Source organism: Cajanus cajan, chromosome 8, assembly GCF_000230855.2.
Source record: "Cajanus cajan strain Asha chromosome 8, NIPB_CcT2T_4, whole genome shotgun sequence".
NCBI classification, from domain to species: Eukaryota; Viridiplantae; Streptophyta; class Magnoliopsida; order Fabales; family Fabaceae; genus Cajanus; species Cajanus cajan.
The window spans coordinates 837,538-858,070 of record NC_138524.1 but is presented as its reverse complement, the minus strand read 5'-3'; the positions used below and the strand labels follow the sequence as shown (position 1 = coordinate 858,070).

Genomic DNA, 20,533 nt, shown 5'->3' with positions numbered 1-20,533 from the left:
TATATTTTTAATCTCTTATAGAGTAAATTTGGTTTTGGTCCCTTAACTTTAAAATTGATCCTTTTAGTTTCTTATATACAAAAATATCTTGTTTAGTCTCTCAGAATACAAATAATATATTTGACACTGACAGATTGAAATAGTTATATAACATGAATTGAGTTTAATGTGATATTTTTACTAACAAAGATATTAATATGTGAATCTTGTGCGATAGTATTTCATATATTCATTAACAAAAATTTGGCCATAAGGATTAAAACAAAATTTGTTTAAGTTACAGGACTAAAAAGATCAATTTAAAATTTGAGATACCAAAAATAAATTTATCATACTTGAGAAACTAAAAATATATTTAAACTTTTAAAATATCATTAGTCATTTCAATTATTTTAATCAATATTCTATATTTTTCCAACTATTTCAACATTAAACTAACTAGAGTTAGAGTCAAGGACTAAAAGAGAACATTAAGAAAATGTCAAGGACCTAAAAATGACAAAAAAAACTTTACTGGGACTAAAACAAGACAAAGCGATATTTATTGGAACTAAAATCATATTTAAGTATAAAAATAATGCTTATATGTATTTGTTATTTTCTAAAATAAACAAGTTTTGATTTTGATCTTGTAAAATTTTCTCACTGATTTTAATACCTTTAAAATTTAAGAGTGTATTTTCAGTCCCTATTATATATTTCATGATCATTTATAATTATTGTGTGTTAGAAAATCAAGTAACCAACCCCAAGCGTGTGGTTCAGCAGTAGGGGTTGATCCACGTTTAAGTAAGGTTAGGGGTTCAAATCCTGCCTTGTGTATGCAGCCGCGTTAAATCTTGGGGTCAGCTATCCCGTCCTTTGAGGTGCCTCCAACGCTATCGACGGTGGCTACTTCAGGGACGAACAAAAAAAAAAAAAATCAAGTAACCATCTTAGATGATATCCACAAATGTATGTGATACTTTATTAGTTTACAACACCTTTAAAATTTGGCTATGTATAAGTGTAAGTAATCCTCAATTTATTAAATCAAGTACGAGATTAAGATAAGTATATATATACCTGTCATGTACATGTACCTCTTCTCCCTTTAAATTTATAAAAACTTAATATAAATTTTGTATGATTTACTTGACATTTACATAATTTTTATTTTATTTTAAATAAAACTTAATTAATATAATCCTATAATTGTTACTTTGTTGAATTTATATATATTCTAAAAAAATAATTAACTTTTGAGTGAAAGTAAACTCGATACTCAACAGGAGAATAAAGATGGAGATGAAAATTTTATCCCCAAGTGAGATGAAAACAAAAATAAATATAAGATAAGAAAACAATAAAAAAAATGTGGATACTAAAATAAGTATCTGTCACACCTTATTGTCATACTTATCATTAGGGAAAAAAAATAATAATTTTATATTTTAGAGAAATAAAAATATTTGACATGCATCAAAACTAATTTTTATTCATTTTACAAAGATAAAAAATAATGTTAACAAATTTTTAAAATAATGTAAAAAAATTAATGCAACCATAATACAATTTTACTTATTTTAAAGAAATTAAAAATATATTTATAATGATTAATTACATTTTTCAATGACATTTTGAAAAGAAATGATCAAATAAAATGTTCTATTTCTCATTATGTGTATAATTTGAAATTCGATTCAACTTTTTTCGTACTTTACAAATATTATACATTAAATAAAAAATTAAATATGAGAAGCTTTATATTAATTTATGAAGAAATAAAATAAAATTCATCTACCAAACACTTATTAACATTCTCAATTTTATATGGTTGAAAAAAAAACTTTTCGAATAAAAATTTTATAAAACTAATGAGTATAACTTTTATATTCAAGCATGATTCCTTTTTTTTTTCTTTCTTTTTTTATTCAAACATATTGGAATATTTTACACTGATTGATTACATTTTTCAACGTCACTATGAAAATAAATGGTCATAGTCAAATCAAATCAACTTATAGGCTGATGCTATTTAACTGTTTTAATGGAAAAGTTACAAATGTTACGATTATTTTATGAGATATGCTTGATAAGTAACTTTTCTTTCAACATCCACGACAATTATTTTATGAGATATGCTTGATCCGTATATTTTTAACCCATATTTTAATCTTTTATTTTATTTATTAAATTTATTTTAGTTTTTTTAAAATATTTATTTTGATCTTTTATCTTTTAAATTTGAATTTAGTTATTTTAGAATAATTATTATTTTTCTTCTAATTTTGGATATTTTTTTATTAATTCAAAAACTTGAAATTTATCACATAAATTTTTTTTATACGAAAATTATTAAACATAATTGAAGTTTGAATAATTTTTTTTATAAATATAGTAAAAATTACATTAAAATAAGTTTAAAAAACAATTAAAAATTTTAAAAATATAATTTTATATTATTTTTTAATTATTTATGAGACATATTTTTTACACAATTTTTATTATTTTATAATTTTTGGATTTGAACACCGATTAAATTTCATAGTTTTTATATATTAAATTTAATGGTATAAATTTTAAGTGTTGAATTAGTCTAAAATTAATTTAAAATTATATTATAAAATTAAAAATTATTATTATTTAAAAAAATCAAATTAATCCAAATATAAAGATAAAAAACTAAAATAAACATTTTAATAAATAAAAAATTAAAATAAATCTTAAAGAATAAGATAAAGGATCAAAAGTATAATTTAACTAAATATTAAAAACATAAAACTTATAAAGTTAGTAACACTTCATATCTCTCTCAACTTTCAAGGAGTCACAATTGGTTTTGCACCCGGTGATTGAAGTTTTTTTTACCGAATTTTATTCATTTGAGGAGGTGTATTTATCAAAGAGATATGATACATTCCAAATTTTTTTTTTGAAAGGTGAAAAGTTGAAATAATTAAATTAAAATATTATTTTATTTTAATTAAATTGACAAAATGTTAAGCTTTAAAAGATCGAAAGATTTTTTTTACTGATTTTTGTTCACTTGAGGAGATGTATTCTTCCAAGAGATATGATACATTCCAAATTATTGTTTGAAAGGTGAAAAGTTGAAAATATTAAATTAAATTACTATTTTTATTTTAATTAAGTTGACAAAATATTAAACTTTAAAAGGTCGAAAGATTTTTCGGTATTTGAAATTCAAAGGATACAGTATTTTCCTTTACCAAAAGCAACATAATGTATTATACTTTTTTTTTTTTGAAGGGATAATGTATTATACTTATGTAACAAATATTTATATATATCTCTACATTGATATTGAATTAAATTTTATCAATTTATTTTTAGTTATTATTTAAAATATCTCATTTAAATGAAGAATATATATATGTTATATATATGTAAAAAAAAATTAGTGATGTGAGATCGTATTTATAGTGTAGCTCAAAAAAATGTTTGGAGGAATCAAAATAATTAAATATAATTATTTTAATAATATCATTTTTATAGATATTTCAAACATTCATATAATTCTAATTCTACGTATAAGATATACTAATGTTTTATTTAATAAAGAAGAAATAGATAAAAAAAAATGATAGAAAGTAAAAATAAGAAAGGCTTTTTAGTTGAAGAGAAATATAAAAGAGAAAAATTGAAAGATGATGGCTTTCATCTTTTTATTTATTTATTTATTTCTCTTTTCTGTCTCTTATACATATCTTATTTTTATACATTTTTCACCTATTTTTCTTTAACTAAATAATCAAATTTCTATTTTATTTTTTATTTTTTATTTTTCTTCCCTCTATTTATTTTTCATCTATTTATTTTCTTTCTACCAAATACAAGATAACACATTCTCATCGACATGTCCATCAATTATGGTGTCTAGATATATAATGTTAAAAAAGAAGAACAAATCTGAATAATTAAAAGGTATCATCATAATCAGTAAAAAGTAGTCAAAAAGTTAGCCAAAAACTGAAAAGTTAACTACTAAAGTTAGTAGTTGAAAGCTGTGAAATTAGTTTATTGAATTATTAATGTTTATTAAAATTGTATATCGAAGTAGCTAATAATATTAAATGATAGAAATAAACATGTTGATATGATATTTGTATATAAATATTGCTAAAAAATATATATTTTATAGTAAATTTAACTTTAAATGTTCAAAACTAGCTGCAAATGTTGTTTATATAAACATACTTTAAAGTTTAAACTTAAATACGTATATCTATAATAATAGACAAAAATATAATAATAGACAAAGAGATACTTTCTCCTCCTTTGATAGGGGAGAAGATATTGCAACTAAATCTGAACTCCTTACTTTCTTCCATGGTTTAACTCTCGTCTGGGAAAAAGGTTTTAGAAACTTACTATGTCAAATGGATTCTTTGTATATTGTAGAAACCATAAATTCTAGTGTTTGTCCACCTCATCACCCTCATGCAAGCCTTATTCTTTTACTCTTGGAACTGTTAGAAGTAAATATGAAGCAAGTGTGCTGAAAACTAAGAAAAATTATTTGAGAAACATATTCCTTATTTTCCTTAAATGGATCGTGGAAAGTTTAATCCTTGGCTATCGAGTAAGGGATACCTTAATTTCCTTCTTGGATTTACTTTGTTTCGTATTAGTATTACATTATCTCTTAATTTTTTTATAGTTTTAATTATTTTAAAAATTAAGAATGCATTAACTATTTATTATATATTACATAAATATTTAAGTAATTCATAAGTATATCTTTAAATTATTTTAGCAAGGATATTTCAGTTGAGAAAATTATTTTGCCGCAATATTTCATATAATAAATAGTTTTTTCTTAACATTATATAATATATATATAAGACAAAAGAGGTTTGGTCATACGTGCAAACATTTCTGAAGGGAATACGAGAAAAAACGTTGTTTTGGTCGTATATGCATATTATATATGTCCACATGTGACATGCCTATATATTTTCATTTGAATATGAAAAATATCATATTTTTCTTCTCAAACAGAAAGATTCTGCATTCAGACGACGAGTACCATAAAATATGAATGTGAAAATCATGCTATATAATTATATTCAGCAAAAGAACGATGACTTTTTCTTGCGACTGGGAACAACCATAAAGAAAGTCAGTTCAACATTAAGGTTCGGTGGATTGGACATATTTATATTTTTAAAACCATCTTCATCTCTATTAGATTTTGTTGAGTTTGAATAAATTCATGGGTATCCATCATTTTTTTAAAATTTTAATTCACTTATATATTTTAAATAAATTTAATTATAAATTAATAATTATATTATAATATAAATAATATAAAAAAATAATAAATAAAAAGAATTTATAAATAGAATATTTAAGGGAGTTACATATCCAAATTTATACTCAAATCTGATTTCTCAAGTTGGAAAAAACTCATACTCAAATTTATACTTGACAAAAATGAGTTTTCTCTGTTAAAATTGGGTCGATTGAATGTCCATGGATGAAAGTTTAGTTGTCATACCTGATCAACATGTAATTTTGAGTATAACTTGTTTCTTTTTCTTTAAGTGTAGTTTAAAGTGTTTGTCCCCTCACCACCTTTTTGTTTTCGAAAAATTGTCTCCCGAGCATTTAAATAGGGCGTTTGCAAAAAAGGAGAAGAATATCTCAGTTATTTCTGCCTTTTGATTTTTAAAAGACTTGTTTTTGTAAATTCTTAAAAGTTAAATTGATTTTGGATGAAAAAACTGATCGTTGAGCAGTGTAAAAAAAAAAAAAGAAGTAAAAAAATTAATACGCCTCAAGTGTTTTTGGTGTTGTTTTGCAAGTTGGAATATCATTTTGGTAACATGTTAATCTTTAATGCAATGTTTTATTATTATTATTCATTAAATTAAAAATAATACAAAAAGTAAATTATTTTGGTAACATATGTTAATTTTAATTTACTATTATACTTTATCAAAACGTTTGAAAAGTAAAGGATAAGAGTTTATCTCGTGCATAGAAGAAGTCTCATTAAGAAAGCTATTCCCATCGTACTTGTAAATGTTTTTGACTTGATCAATAAGATTGTCTTTCATTAAAATTGCCTACACTCCCAAGACAAAAAGAGAATTATCTTATTCTTAAACACACTTCTTGTTTTGTACAAGGCTTTTTTTCCCATCATATTATTTATTTTATCAAGAAGTTATACAAGAAGTGATGTGTTAAAAAAAAAAACAGATAAGACAAGTCCAGATAGAGAAAAACCACACGTTGACTTGGTAGCTGGAAGCTGGTAGAACAAAAAAGTTGAGAATCATCAACTTTATATATAAATACACAAACAGAGGCAAGTTTGAATGTACAAAGCACACAGAACAGAACTATCATCTTCTTTGTTGGAACTTTACAAGATGGTTTCATGTTTTGATTTTTTTGGTTCACTGAAAGTTGGCAAAATGGCAAAGCGTCTTGTTTGGTGGACTGATAAAGCTCAAGATCTGCCTCAGCCATCAAAGTCTAATTGTAAGTCTGGTGGGCACCCAAGATTTACATTAAACTTTTTCACTTTGAGTTTAAAATTTCATAATTTTGTTTTAATCATCACTAATATAAAAGATCTTTTCCTAATGAAAATTATGTTTGCTTTGTAAACTGATCATGTCTATTCTCTTATTAAAATCATTTTTATACTTTCATTAAATTTCACTCCTTACCTTGTTGCTTTCATGTCTCAAGAATTTTTCGCTAGACTTCTTGAATATCTGTTTCAAACTCCATTCATTTGTTACTCTTTTGAAAGCATGTTGGACTATTTAAAAATCATATTTTATTTCACCAAAATATGTCCAGAATTTAAAGTACTTATAGGAATTTTAATTACCATGCATGAATAGAGTATACCTTCCACATATATTTATATAAAAATTTAATTAATTAGAAATTGAAATATGTTTGCTCATGTGCAGCGGTATCACGAGACCTTCCAAGGGGACACAATTATTAGTTGTGATAAATACATGCAGATGCAGATGCAGATGCAGAACACTCGCCAGTTACTGTATATATCTCTTCAGATGATGTCATATATTTCTGTGACCTCTTAGGTGTTATTATGGTTACTTATTGTTATGGTTTCAGTCCTGGTCAAAGTTTTAGTTTCTATATTTCGCAGAAGATTTAGGTCGTTAATTTAATTACTGAAGTGAAGTTATCAAATTTTTTCTTTTACTTTAAGCTGTATAAAAGTTGTAATTAAATTGTTGCAGCAGTAATGGTGAGTTCGGTATTGTGAATATATCCGAGTACTCCGTAGAAATATTATTGTCAACAGATATCATTTTTAGTGTATGGAAGTAAGACGAGTGATAAAAAAAAAGTAATAATAAATATAATGATAAACAAAAATATAAAGTGAGAAGAAAAATAAGATAAAAATGAAAGGAAATAATAATAATAATAATAATAATAATAATAATAAAACTCCAGATAATACAAAGTAAAAGTTTTGAGTAATCATAAGAATGGTGCTTGAAACATCAAAAAGGTTATTACACTGTGATAGGCTTAGTAAAATAAGTGTGTTTGGTTTACTGTCCAATATTTGAACATAATTCACTTTTTTTTTTCAACCTATCACTGCTTTTTCATTTTGAGCTTTGAAATGAGCAAGCAGATGTTTAGTGTCACTATGACAATAATCTTGTGGAGAAAAAAAAACTTCTTTCTTTTACGCACAATAATGATGATGAGAAATAAATTAAAATAATATTATAAAAGAAATAGAAAAAGATTACATAAATTTATTTAACGTAATTCAGCCCTTCATGCTTATGTCCACAAGGATATTTATTATTTATTTCAAAATGTGTTACATATATCTTGAAAATCCTCCCTTTAAGTTTTATGGGTTAAACTTGAAAACCCTTACCTCACAAGTTTTATGGGTGAAACTTGGAAATTCTTTCCTCACAAATTTTGTGGCGAAACTTGAAAACCATCATTCACAAGTTTTCTGACGAAACTTGTAAACCTTCATTCGTATATCCTCCTCTCATTTAAGGTAGTGACCCTCTCTACAGGTCGGATGGTTCTTCTCATCTCAAGAGTCTCTATTTATTAATCTTACATCACTATTTTAAAAAAGAAAACAAATCTCTAAAATAAATATAATATATTTCAATTCTAAATAATATCATAAAAGAATCAATATCTTTTAAAATCTAAATAATATTTTAGAGATTTGAATTTAAAAATTTGAATTGTTTTCCCAACAAATCTAAACACACACCAAATAATTTATGTGAGATATGTTCTACGTCTTAATTAGCTTTAATATTTTTGTATCTTCATTGTGTAAATAAAAAAAATTAGTAAACAGAATTTCTGAATCAAAAACGAAATTTCGATAAATTTTTTTCTTTATTATTTAATTTTCATAACAAATTATAATATATAGGGAAGATTTTAATGGTAAAAAAATTCTACCATATGTTACACATAATTGAAAAGATTCATAATTTGATAATAAAAAAATAATAAAACTAAGAATATGGAAATTTTATCATGGTAAAAATGATAGAAACTTTTCACCTTAATTATTTGAAAAAAAATTTATACATAAACGACACACATGCAAAATATAATTAATACAACATTCCTTTATAGACCAGTATATTGATCTGCCTCTGATTTTGTATATGCTTACATCACTTCATTGTAAATTTACCAACAAGCAATTCAATGTATAACTCTTGAACATTGAATATTCATGCTATCAAAGAAAAAAACAAGTGGAATTTTCATTTTAGTTAAACTCGTCTCTATTTATTCGTTAATATACTTGATAAATATTTTAATTTACGTGAGATCAGTGGCAGTTGGATTTTTATTTTTATTTATTTTAATAAACTATCGTCACAATTTTTTTAAAATATAAGTGACGACGTTAGATATTAGTGTGTTTGAATATTCTATAAGTTTGGGGCCGTTAAACACTCTACCAACCTTTGATGATAACATGACACAATCATATAATAAGTAATTAGTCAACTCTTCAAAATACATAAATATTATTTCTTGATACGTTAATCCCCCAACGGGTGCAAACTGCAAACATTGACATCAAATGGTTTATTAATTAGCCTTCAAATGTACATCACTGTATGCACCACTTATACTTAATTAAGACCTGAGTGTCAGATAAATTATGTATATTTAGGAGAATTCACTAAATTAAAGCTTATTTGGATATAAAAAGAAAAGGTCGGATTGAAAACAATTGCTTTTGAGACTTTTTTTCTAATTGAAAATATAAAAACTCTCAATAATATTTTAAGCTTATATTTAAGCAGATTCTTATAAAAACATGTTCTTATTAAAGTACTTGTTATATGAGATATATGACTTATATTTTTGAAAGTTATATTAATTGTATGACTTATACTTTCAGAGACATATTAATTATATCATACTTTTCCAAATTTAAGAAGTTCAAGGTAACGCAGTCATCATAAAGGTCATTAAGTTTCACCTAAATTTTATTTTGATGAGCGATTATTTTATGTTTATATTTTATAAAGATATATTTTTATTAGAGAATTATAATTAATTTTATTCATAAACTATCTATATATAGAGAAAAACTGTAGTATAATAATCAAATATTAATATTACTCTATTCTAAAAATAGGAAAACAAGTCCTAAAATAATTTAAATAAATTAAATTTAAATATTTGAAATATAAATAATTTTTTTTATCAAACTAATTTATTTTCTTAAAGATATTTAGAATATTTTCAAACCCCTTCTTAACTAGATATCTTTAATTACACAATTTTTATCTTCAAGTAAAACTTTGTAACCTTTTTCCAACAACTAAAAAATACTTAACAAATTTTGATTAATATAAAAAATGTATAAAACATTATATATTAATTTCAAACCTAAGTGATTTTTTAATAGCAATTGTTCTTTTGCTTTTTATTGCAAGGTATGCTTCATTCCCCATTTGATCTTTAAAGATATCAATTTTGTTAAGTTCTTTAAATAGTTATCGTCATAAGTCATATGTTTTGTATAACCACTATTAATAATTCAAGTCTTTGAAGGTTTTTTGGTTTTAAAACATGACATTGAGGGTAATTATTTTTCTTCCTCTTCTTATTGATTTTTAACAATGTTGGTTTCTTCTTGTTGTGGATGACTAATCTTTTTGCAATAAGGACATGGTGAAAAAATTTAAATGCTATTATTTTGGTAGTTCTCTTGGAATGATTTTTCTTGTTTTTGCCACCATTTTCTCTCATTTGGCTAAATATGCACCTTTCACAATTCTTTCATCTCATAAATCTCTATAGTTCTAATGCTTGTAATGCATGTAACACTTCTCACAATCTTACTCAAGATCCTTTATGTTCTTCAAGGCCGTTATTGAAGGTTCATATCTTTTGGGTATAGTTACTAGAAATTTTTTAACAATTCTAAAATAAAAAAATTGTGTTCCTAGTAATTGTACATTATTGTTTGATTATCTCAATTTGCTTCATTCTTTGTAACTTAAATTCTCTCATTAAATTCAACACTTGCATGCTTCAAATCTTTTCATCTCCAACATATTCGCATATTCTCCCTTCGGTTAATCCCAAATTGTTTTTGACAATTTGAGAGTCATGATATTGGTGAAAACATTTCATGAGACATAGAAAAATAGACAACTCTTTACTTTTGTCTTCTTTGATTTTCCTTTCTTTGTGAATTTTCATTTGGATTACGGTAGATTGTCTAGCAATGTGAAAACATCATAATCTTTTTCTACAACTTTCTAGGTACATAAAGCCTCTAGGTATGTCTCCGTTCTCATCACACAAAGATTGTAGCTTTCTCTATCAAAGATAAGTGAGAAAATTTGTAAAACAGAAAAGTTTATTTTGGCTTCCATCTCCGAATCCTTGGCTAATGATGGATTATTTCATATATGTATTTTGTAAAGATATATTTTTACCAATAACCTAATTCTATTCATGAACTCTCTATATATAAAGAAAATTTGTAATACAAGAATCAAATATTAATATTATCCTATTCTAAAAATAAGAAAACAAATCCTAAAATAATCTAAATAAACTAAATTTAAAATTTTATTCTCTAAAAAATATTTAGACATATTTCAACAAATACTTTGTTTAGGCAATTGACTCCATTCTCCAATGATATTAGAAATCATTGGGACCCTTTTCAAAAGTCGTCCAACAACTCGATTAAAATTTAATGAAAAAATATAAAGTAAAATTGATTATAGTGGACTCTTCTCGATTTGCTCGTTGTTACTAAGAAAATTCCGGTTAGTTTCTTTTCCTCTACTTATTGATATACTCAAAGTTTTCCCCCCTCAAAATGCACTAAAAATCAAATATACAAGCACCAGGTTTTGTTAAAACAAAAGTTTAAAAAAACAAAACCAACGTTGCAAAGCCCAATTTTTAGTTGTTGTTTGAAGTAATGTTTTTTCACGTGGACCCACCAAAATTCTCCCCCCTAACCCAACATTTTTCTTCCTTTTCACTTCCACTCTCAAACAAAATAAAAAGGGATGGAAATGAATATATTTATGTTTACGAAGAATGCTAACAACATATTTTTAAATATTAAAAAATTATAAATTTAAGAGAAAAAATTATTAAATAAAGTATGAAACTCGTCAAATTTTATATATTTTTTTAATAAATTTTAACCAATAAAAAAAATGTATTTAAAATAGTTTGACAGAGAAAAATCATGTTCCCATATATAGTCAACTATCCGATCTCTCATGCCACAAAAGTCCACCGAAGTATGCAGTGGATGGAATAGGGGATCAAAGTCAAATTTACATGAACACGCAAACATACTAAAAAAACTTGATTAAACAATGAAACAGGTGAAACAACCATTTTGAGTTTCTGAACATGACAATGAGCAACCATACATGTTATCATGCATGTCTTGCAATACAAACTACGTTTCTGATTTTGCTGGCTCTTTGTCAAGCCACTTCAGGGCAAACACAAGCCGAGGCCCTTCTCAAGTGGAAACAAAGTCTTCCCAACCAACCCATTTTGGATTCATGGGTGATGAATTCCACTACTAGCCCATGTTCATGGAGAGGTATTACTTGTGACTCTCAAGGCACTGTCACAATAATAAACTTGGCTTACACAGGACTCACAGGTACCCTTCAAAACTTGAACTTTTCTTTTTTCCCCAACCTTCTACGTCTTGATCTCAAAGAAAACAACCTCACTGGCCCCATACCACAAAACATTGGAGTCCTCTCAAACCTCCAATTCCTTGACCTTTCCTCCAACTATCTCAATGGCTCTCTTCCTCTTTCCATTGCCAATTTGACTCAAGTTCATGAGCTTGATGTTTCAAGAAATGATATAACAGGGATACTAGACCCTCGCTTATTTCCTGATGGATCTGATAGCCCCAAAAGTGGACTAATTGGTATCAGGAATCTCCTCTTCCAGGATACCCTTCTAGGTGGCACAATCCCAAATGAAATAGGTAACATAAGAAACTTGACTCTGCTAGCTTTAGATGGAAACAACTTCTATGGGCCTATTCCTCCTTCTCTAGGCAATTGCACACATCTAAGCATTCTTAGAATGCCTGAAAACCAACTCACAGGTCCAATACCTCCAAGTATTGGTAAATTGACCAACTTAACTGATGTGAGGTTTCAAATTAACAACTTAAATGGTACGGTGCCACGAGAATTTGGAAACTTGTCTTCCTTGATTGTGCTGCATCTTGCTGAGAACAACTTTGTTGGTGAATTACCACCACAAGTGTGCAAGAGTGGCACACTTGTGAATTTCAGTGCAGCCTACAATAGCTTCACTGGCCCACTTCCAATGAGTCTTAGAAACTGCCCTGCCTTGTATAGAGTTAGACTTGAATACAACCGGTTGTCAGGTTATGCAGATCAGGATTTTGGAGTGTATCCTAACCTCACTTATTTGGACTTCAGCTATAATAGAGTGGAAGGTGACATCTCTCCAAATTGGGGTGCTTGCAAAAACTTGCAATCTCTCAACATGGCTGGGAATGCAATTAGTAGCAACATTCCAGGTGAGCTTTTTCAGTTGGACCAACTACAAGAGCTTGACCTATCCTCAAACCAAATATCAGGAGAGATTCCACCACAGATAGGAAACTCCTCCAACTTGTATGAATTGAATTTGAGTGACAATAAACTCTCTGGGATGGTACCACCAGATATTGGAAAGCTTTCCAATTTGAGATCCTTAGACCTCTCTATGAACATGCTGTTGGGACCAATCCCAAATCAATTAGGGGACATCTCCAACTTGCGGAATTTAAATCTGAGCAACAATGACTTTAATGGCACAATCCCCTACCAAGTTGGAAACCTTGCACAATTACAAGATTTTTTGGACTTGAGTTACAATTCACTTTCAGGAGAAATTCCTTCTGATGTTGGGAGGCTTTCAAATTTGATAAGCTTGAATATTTCTCACAACAATCTGTCAGGTTCTATCCCTGACACAATTAGTAAAATGTTGAGTTTGTCAGCCATCAACCTCTCTTACAACAATTTGGAGGGTCCAGTTCCCGAAGGTGGAATATTCAACTCTTCTCATCCCCTTGATTTGAGCAACAACAAAGGTTTATGCGGAAATATTCAAGGTTTGCAACCTTGTAATGTCTCTCTCACTAAACCTGATGGTAGATCAAGTAACAAAAAGAAGGTTGTGATCCCTATTGTTGCTTCCTTGGGAGGTGCTCTTTTTGTTTCTTTGGTGTGCATTGGGAGTGTTTTCTTTTGCTATAAGAGAAATTCAAGAACTCGAAGGCAAAAAAGTTCAATCAAAATACCAAATCCATTTTCCATTTGGTACTTTAATGGTAGAGTTGTGTATGGAGACATAATAGAAGCTACCAAGAACTTTGACAACCAGTATTGCATTGGGGAAGGAGCACTAGGAAAAGTTTACAAAGCGGAGATGAAAGGACGTCAAGTATTTGCTGTAAAGAAGTTGAAGTGTGATGCAGATAACTTGGACGTTGAGAGTATAAAAAACTTTCAGAATGAGGTTGAAGCCATGACAGAAACACGCCACAGAAACATTGTCAAGCTATATGGATTTTGCTGTGAAGGGATGCACACTTTTTTAATTTATGAATATATGGATAGAGGGAACTTATCTGAAATGCTGAGAAATGACACGGATGCATTGGAACTAGATTGGCCTAAGAGGGTTGACATTATCAAAGATGTAGCAAGTGCTTTGTCCTATATGCATCATGATTGTGCTCCACCTTTAATCCACAGAGACATATCAAGCAAGAATATTTTACTGTCCTCCAATCTGGAAGCTCATGTCTCAGATTTTGGAACTGCAAGGTTTCTGAAGCCGGATTCGCCTATTTGGACATCATTTGCCGGCACATTTGGCTATGCTGCTCCAGGTGAGTTTGTCTGACTATTTGAAATTCATTTAGTACCATTTTGGTTTTTAGCGAATAAACAATAAATTTGGTCCTTGAAAGTAGTGAATGTAGTCTTTTTTGAATTTTGAACTAATGTGATTATTAAATTGTACTTTCAATAACTTAGTTGATATTTTCTCAATTTCATAGACTAATACAGTATCTTCTACCAAGTTCACGGACCAAAGTGACCCTTTACTCGTTTTTAGTTCTTGATTGTGGATATTTACTTGTACCATATACCATAACATACCAATACCAAATAAAACTTGGTCTTTATGTTTGCAATTGATTAATATTAATTGTACTGCAGAGCTTGCTTACACAATGGCAGTGACCGAGAAATGTGATGTGTTTAGCTTTGGCGTTTTGGCTTTTGAGGTGCTTACGGGAAAGCACCCTGGTGACCTTGTTTCCTACATACAAACATCTAGTGAGCAGAAAATAAACTTCAAAGAGATTTTAGACCCTCGCCTCTTGCCTCCTCCTAAGAGCCATATTTTGAAGGAATTGGCATTGATTGCCGACCTAGCACTTTCATGTCTACAAACAAATCCTCAATCTAGACCAACTATGCGGAGCATAGCTCAGCTCCTTGAAATGGAGACTGCAGAGCAGACATGAGTGATTGTTTTCACTTGCATAACTAGCAATGTGTTAAGGCAGTAAAACTTTTCCTTTATTTTTTTCCTGTTGTAATTAATTATTGTTGTTTGTATTAGTAGGTAAAATTTTGCTGTAATTATGTTTATTTAGTCCAGTGAATAATATCTTGTTAGGTATCTGATTTTAGTCAAATCTTGTTGAGATACAAACAAGTCTCACATTGATAAAATAAGAGAAAAAATAACAACTTATAAAATACTGTAATAACCTTATGTAAGAGAGGTTTATTGGGTGATGACCAAAAGCAAAACCGTGAGGACTTAGTCTCAAAGCAGACAATATCTCATCATTGTAGAGTATGTTTGTGTAATAACCTTATAAAAAATAATACTCATAAAATATCCCTCAGACAAATACTATAAAATAACATCATCAAATCTATACACTTAATGATGGTGGAAACAATATTTATGAACTTTATGTATGACTGTCATTTTTTATGTATTTGTCTTATTTATAAATGAAAAACATGCAGAATGATATGGTTATCCAATAAGTACGAAATTCCTCTGGTACCTAACCTTTCCTTTTTTCTGTTTTATGATTTTATATAGTTTTGTGTTTTATGCCCGGTGTCCATGGCATGTCTTAATAAAATGAAATGGTTACAAAGTTTTCTTCAACAATCCTGCCTCGAGATGAAATAGTTATGGAAGGAGATTTGTTTGTACTTTAAATGTTTCCCTGTTTCTATTCCACAATTTCTTTCCCTACCTTGCCCTTTTGATTTGGTTAATTGTGCACATGCAAGTGACCACAACCAACTAATTATTTTAGTGAGAATTGTTGTTTCAAGGAATGATTTATTTCGCTGGACCTTTCTAAAAATGTTGGCAGAGTCGTCATTATTATTATTATTTTGAATTCAGAATTGCCCTGTTCATAAGCTAAAATAAAACAAAAAATGGTATATGACTATATACGGTTAAATGGTTATATCTCAGATATCATCCAGAAATAGACGACAAAAGCTTAAATAGAACAAAAATAATACATTAATGAAACGCTTTTAACTATAAAAATTTTAAGATAAAGTTTATGAGATTACAAGAATAAAAGAGTAATTGTTACACTTAAAAATTAAAAACAATTTTTCTTGACAGAATTTGAACCTTATTCACTAAAACAAAGAACATAGTTATGAATACCCTAAAATATTATCTGGTTGGAGGGAAGCTGAGGGGGAGAGATTAAAAATATTATTTTGGAGGCAATTAAGAGCTTAGGTTTGGGGTGGCATGGTATGTATGGTGAGCAGACGGAGTTTTAGTTGCAGAGGTTTGATATATGATTCATGGGAGTTTGAAGTTAGCTGGTTCTCATCAGGGAAACCAAGAGAAGACTCTGCTGGTGTGGCTTCATTGTTTTTTCCCTTTTGTTTCACATTACAAATTTCTATTGTTTTATTTCGTCTTTTCCTTACTTTTTACTTATTTATTTTGGTATTTTACGGACAAACATAATAATTGGAGCATTATTGAGAGCTGTACTATTTATGAGTTGGATTAAGATGCAATGATAAATAAATAAAACCGTCAAAGTAAAAAAGTTAACATTATGTTAGTATGATACAGTGAAATCGTTGCAGACAAGATCTTAAAGTTATGACAATGTTATGAGAGGTAGAATGAGAAATTTGACGCGTACTTTGCCGACAAACACGCACGGCTAATAGACTAATTTCTTAAGTTGACTCTCTTGTACTTAAAGTCATACACTAAACTCGTTTAGAAAGATAGAAATAAGATCCAAAGAAAACACATGATTCACAACAAAACTCTTCTGTGGTTACTTTAAAAAGCAGTCCCTGAAAGAACAATACCGTGTGGGATCCAACACAGAAAAGTAAAGACTAAAGAGATGAGCCCCACCTTATAATCTTAAAAAACTTAACGTAAAGTTGATTTGAGTCGGAGAAAAAACGGGAAGTGCTTTTACAAGAGAATGCTACGTGCATGACTTTTAATGAGAAACCAAGAAGTTATTAGGTACTTTTCTACCAGTGTTTATACTTTATACTCTCAAATCAATATCTACTATACGTCTATACACATGCAGTCAACAATCCAAGTCTCCCATCCCATGTTATAAAGGTCTCTCACTTCATGGAGGGATCAAACAAACATACATAAAAGTCTCCACTAAACAGAGGCAACCAGTTTCAGTTTCTCAACATTACAATGTCCAACTCCAATCATGCATGTCATGCATGGCTAGCAATCCCAGCTACGTTGCTGGTTTTGCTGGCTCTTTGTGAAGGCACTTCTGGGCTAACACAAGCTGAGGCCCTACTCAGGTGGAAACAAAGTCTCCCTAACCAACCCATTTTGGATTCATGGGTGATGAATTCCACTACTAGCCCATGTTCATGGCGAGGTATTACTTGTGACACTCAAGGCACAGTGACTATAATAAACTTGGCTAGAGCTAAACTAGCAGGTACCCTTCGAAACTTTAACTTGTCCCTATTCCCTAACCTACTTCATCTTGATCTCAGTGATAACAGTTTCACTGGCCCCATACCACAAAACATTGGGCTGCTCTCAATGCTCCAATTCCTTGACTTTTCCGGCAATAATCTCAATGGCACTCTTCCTCTTTCTATTGCCAATCTCACTCAAGTTTATGAGCTTGATGTTTCAAGAAATCATATAACAGGGATATTAGACCCTCGCTTATTTCCAGATGGATCTGATGAGCCCAAAAGTGGACTCATTGGTATCGGGAATCTCCTCTTCCAGGACACCTCGCTAAGTGGCACAATCCCAAATGAAATAGGGAACATAAGAAACTTAACTCTGCTTGCTCTAGATGGAAGCCACTTCTATGGGCCTATTCCTTCATCTCTAGGCAACTGCACACACTTAAGCACCCTTAGAATGAGTCAAAACAATCTCACTGGCCCAATACCCCCAAGTATTGGTAAATTAACCAATCTAACCGAGGTCTTCCTTCATCAAAACCACTTAAATGGCACGGTGCCTCAAGAATTTGGAAACTTGTCATCCTTGGTTGTGCTGCATCTTGCTGAGAACAACTTTGTTGGTGAGTTACCACCACAAGTGTGCAAGAGTGGCACACTTGTAAATTTCAGTGCAGCCTACAATAGTTTCACTGGCCCAATTCCAATAAGCCTTAGAAACTGTCCAGCCTTGTATAGAGTTCGAATTGAATATAACAGGCTGACAGGTTATGCAGATCAAGATTTTGGAGTGTACCCTAACCTCACTTACATGGACTTCAGTTATAACAGGGTGCAAGGTAGGATTTCAGAAAATTGGGGGTCTTGCAAAAACTTGCAATCTCTCAACATGGCTGGGAATGCAATTAGTGGCAACATTCCAGGTGAGCTTTTTCAGTTGGACCAACTACAAGAGCTTGACCTATCCTCAAACCAAATATCAGGAGAGATTCCACCACAGATAGGAAACTCCTCCAAGTTATATAAGTTAAATTTGAGTGACAACAAGTTCTCTGGTCTGCTACCAGCAAAAATTGGAAGGCTTTCCAATTTGCAGTCCTTAGACCTGTCTAGGAACATGCTGTTGGGACCAATCCCAAATGAAATAGGGGATATCTCCAACTTGCAGAATTTAAATCTTAGCAACAATTACTTTAGTGGCACAATCCCCTACCAAGTTGGAAACCTTGCAGCTTTACAACAATTTTTGGACTTGAGTTACAATTCACTTTCAGGAGATATTCCTTCTAATCTTGGGAAGCTTTCAAACTTGATAAGCTTGAATATCTCCCACAATAATCTGTCAGGTTCTATCCCTGACCCCCTTAGTGACTTGTTGAGTTTGTTAGAAATCAACCTCTCCTACAATTATTTGGAGGGCCCAGTTCCTAAAGGTGGCATATTCAACTCTTCTCAGTTCCTAGATTTGAGCAAAAACAAAAATTTATGTGGGAATATTCGAGGTTTGAATCCTTGTAATGTCCCTCACACTAAACCTGATGGGGGATCAAGGAACAAAAACATGCTTGTGATCCCTATTGTTGCTTCCTTGGGAGGTGTTCTTTTCCTTTATTTGGTGTTAGTTGGGATTATTTTCTTTTGCTATAAGAGAAAATCAAGAGCTCCAAGACAAAGAAATTCATTCAGATCGAATCCATTTTCAATTTGGCACTTCAATGGCAAAGTTGTGTATAGAGACATAATCGAAGCTACCAGGAACTTTGATGACCAATATTGCATTGGGGAAGGAGCACTGGGAAAAGTTTACAAAGCAGAGATGCAAGGAGGTGAAGTATATGCTGTAAAAAAGTTGAAGTGTGATTCAGACAACATAGACATTGAGAGTATAAAATGCTTTCAGAATGAGGTTGAAGCCATGACAGAAACTCGCCACCGAAACATTGTCAAGCTATACGGATTTTGCTGTGAAGGGATGCACACATTTTTAATTTATGAGTATATGGATAGAGGGAACTTAGCAGACATGCTGAGAAATGACAAGGAGGCATTGGAACTAGATTGGCACAAGAGGGTTGATATTATCAAATGTGTAGCAAGTGCTTTGTCCTACATGCATCATGATTGTGCTCCTCCTTTAATTCACAGAGACATATCAAGCAATAACATTTTATTGTCCTCCAATCTGGAAGCTCATGTCTCAGATTTTGGAACTGCAAGGTTTCTGAAGCCTGATTCCTCTATTTGGACATCATTTGCTGGCACATATGGCTATGCTGCTCCAGGTGAGTTTGTCTCGGTGTTTGAAATTTATTTAGCACCGATGCCAAATGTGGCATTTTGGTTTAAAGTTATTGATTACGGATATTTACTTGTATCATACCTTACAAATACCAAATACAATTGACTAATATTCTCTTTGCTACAGAACTTGCTTACACAATGGCAGTGACTGAGAAGTGTGATGTATTCAGCTTTGGCGTTTTGGTTTTGGAGATTCTGACGGGAAAGCACCCTGGTGACCTTGTTTCATCCATGCAAACTAGTGGTGAACAAAAAGTAAACTTGAAGGACATTTTGGACCCTCGTCTCTCGCCTCCTTCCAAGAGGCATATTTTGAACGAATTGGATTTTATCGTAAATTTAGCTCTTTCATGTTTAAAAACAAACCCTCAATCTCGACCAACAATGCGAAGCATAGCTCAGTTGCTTCAAATGGATACTGCATAAGTGTGATATCTCATAAGTTTTTGTTATCTGGGTTGCAATAAACAACTTTCATTTTCTATATGTTGGCACTTAACATGTATCATATTGTATCCTTCATCATAGTGGTTGTTTTCTTTTTCTTAATTAAGAAACAAGGTACTTGAGTAAAGTGGTTAGAATATTTTACTCTTCAATAATGCTTTCTTTTCTTCGCTCGTAGATGACAAAGAATAGTTATGTAATGCAATTGCTTTAGTCCTACTTTGATGTTT

General features: G+C 30.0%; 2 protein-coding genes and 1 long non-coding RNA gene across 3 annotated transcripts; all 3 read left to right on the top strand.

The window, feature by feature from the left end:
* Window positions 1-6,154: 6,154 nt before the first annotated feature.
* LOC145950749 (uncharacterized) lies at window positions 6,155-7,240 on the top strand. Its single transcript, XR_014428610.1, has 2 exons — window positions 6,155-6,495; window positions 6,939-7,240. It is a non-coding gene; the product is annotated as an uncharacterized LOC145950749 (long non-coding RNA).
* A 4,315-nt stretch (window positions 7,241-11,555) lies between these two features.
* LOC109798514 (uncharacterized) lies at window positions 11,556-15,329 on the top strand. The gene is made up of 2 exons (XM_020358832.3): window positions 11,556-14,446; window positions 14,781-15,329. The coding sequence occupies exons 1-2, from the start codon at window positions 11,917-11,919 to the stop codon at window positions 15,089-15,091; spliced, it is 2,841 nt and encodes a 946-aa protein (XP_020214421.1). The 5' UTR covers window positions 11,556-11,916; the 3' UTR covers window positions 15,092-15,329.
* Window positions 15,330-17,150: 1,821 nt separating this feature from the next.
* Window positions 17,151-20,533, top strand: LOC109798265 (uncharacterized). The gene is made up of 2 exons (XM_020358471.3): window positions 17,151-19,837; window positions 19,981-20,533. The coding sequence occupies exons 1-2, from the start codon at window positions 17,314-17,316 to the stop codon at window positions 20,280-20,282; spliced, it is 2,826 nt and encodes a 941-aa protein (XP_020214060.1). The 5' UTR covers window positions 17,151-17,313; the 3' UTR covers window positions 20,283-20,533.

Excerpts from the sequence above, each read along its gene's own strand:
- LOC109798265 (XM_020358471.3), top strand. The coding sequence starts at position 17,314 with ATGTCCAACTCCAATCATGCATGTCATGCATGGCTAGCAATCCCAGCT. Across the intron at positions 19,838-19,980 it reads ATATGGCTATGCTGCTCCAG|AACTTGCTTACACAATGGCA; the intron begins GTGAGTTTGTCT and ends TCTTTGCTACAG.
- LOC109798514 (XM_020358832.3), top strand. The coding sequence starts at position 11,917 with ATGACAATGAGCAACCATACATGTTATCATGCATGTCTTGCAATACAA. Across the intron at positions 14,447-14,780 it reads ATTTGGCTATGCTGCTCCAG|AGCTTGCTTACACAATGGCA; the intron begins GTGAGTTTGTCT and ends ATTGTACTGCAG.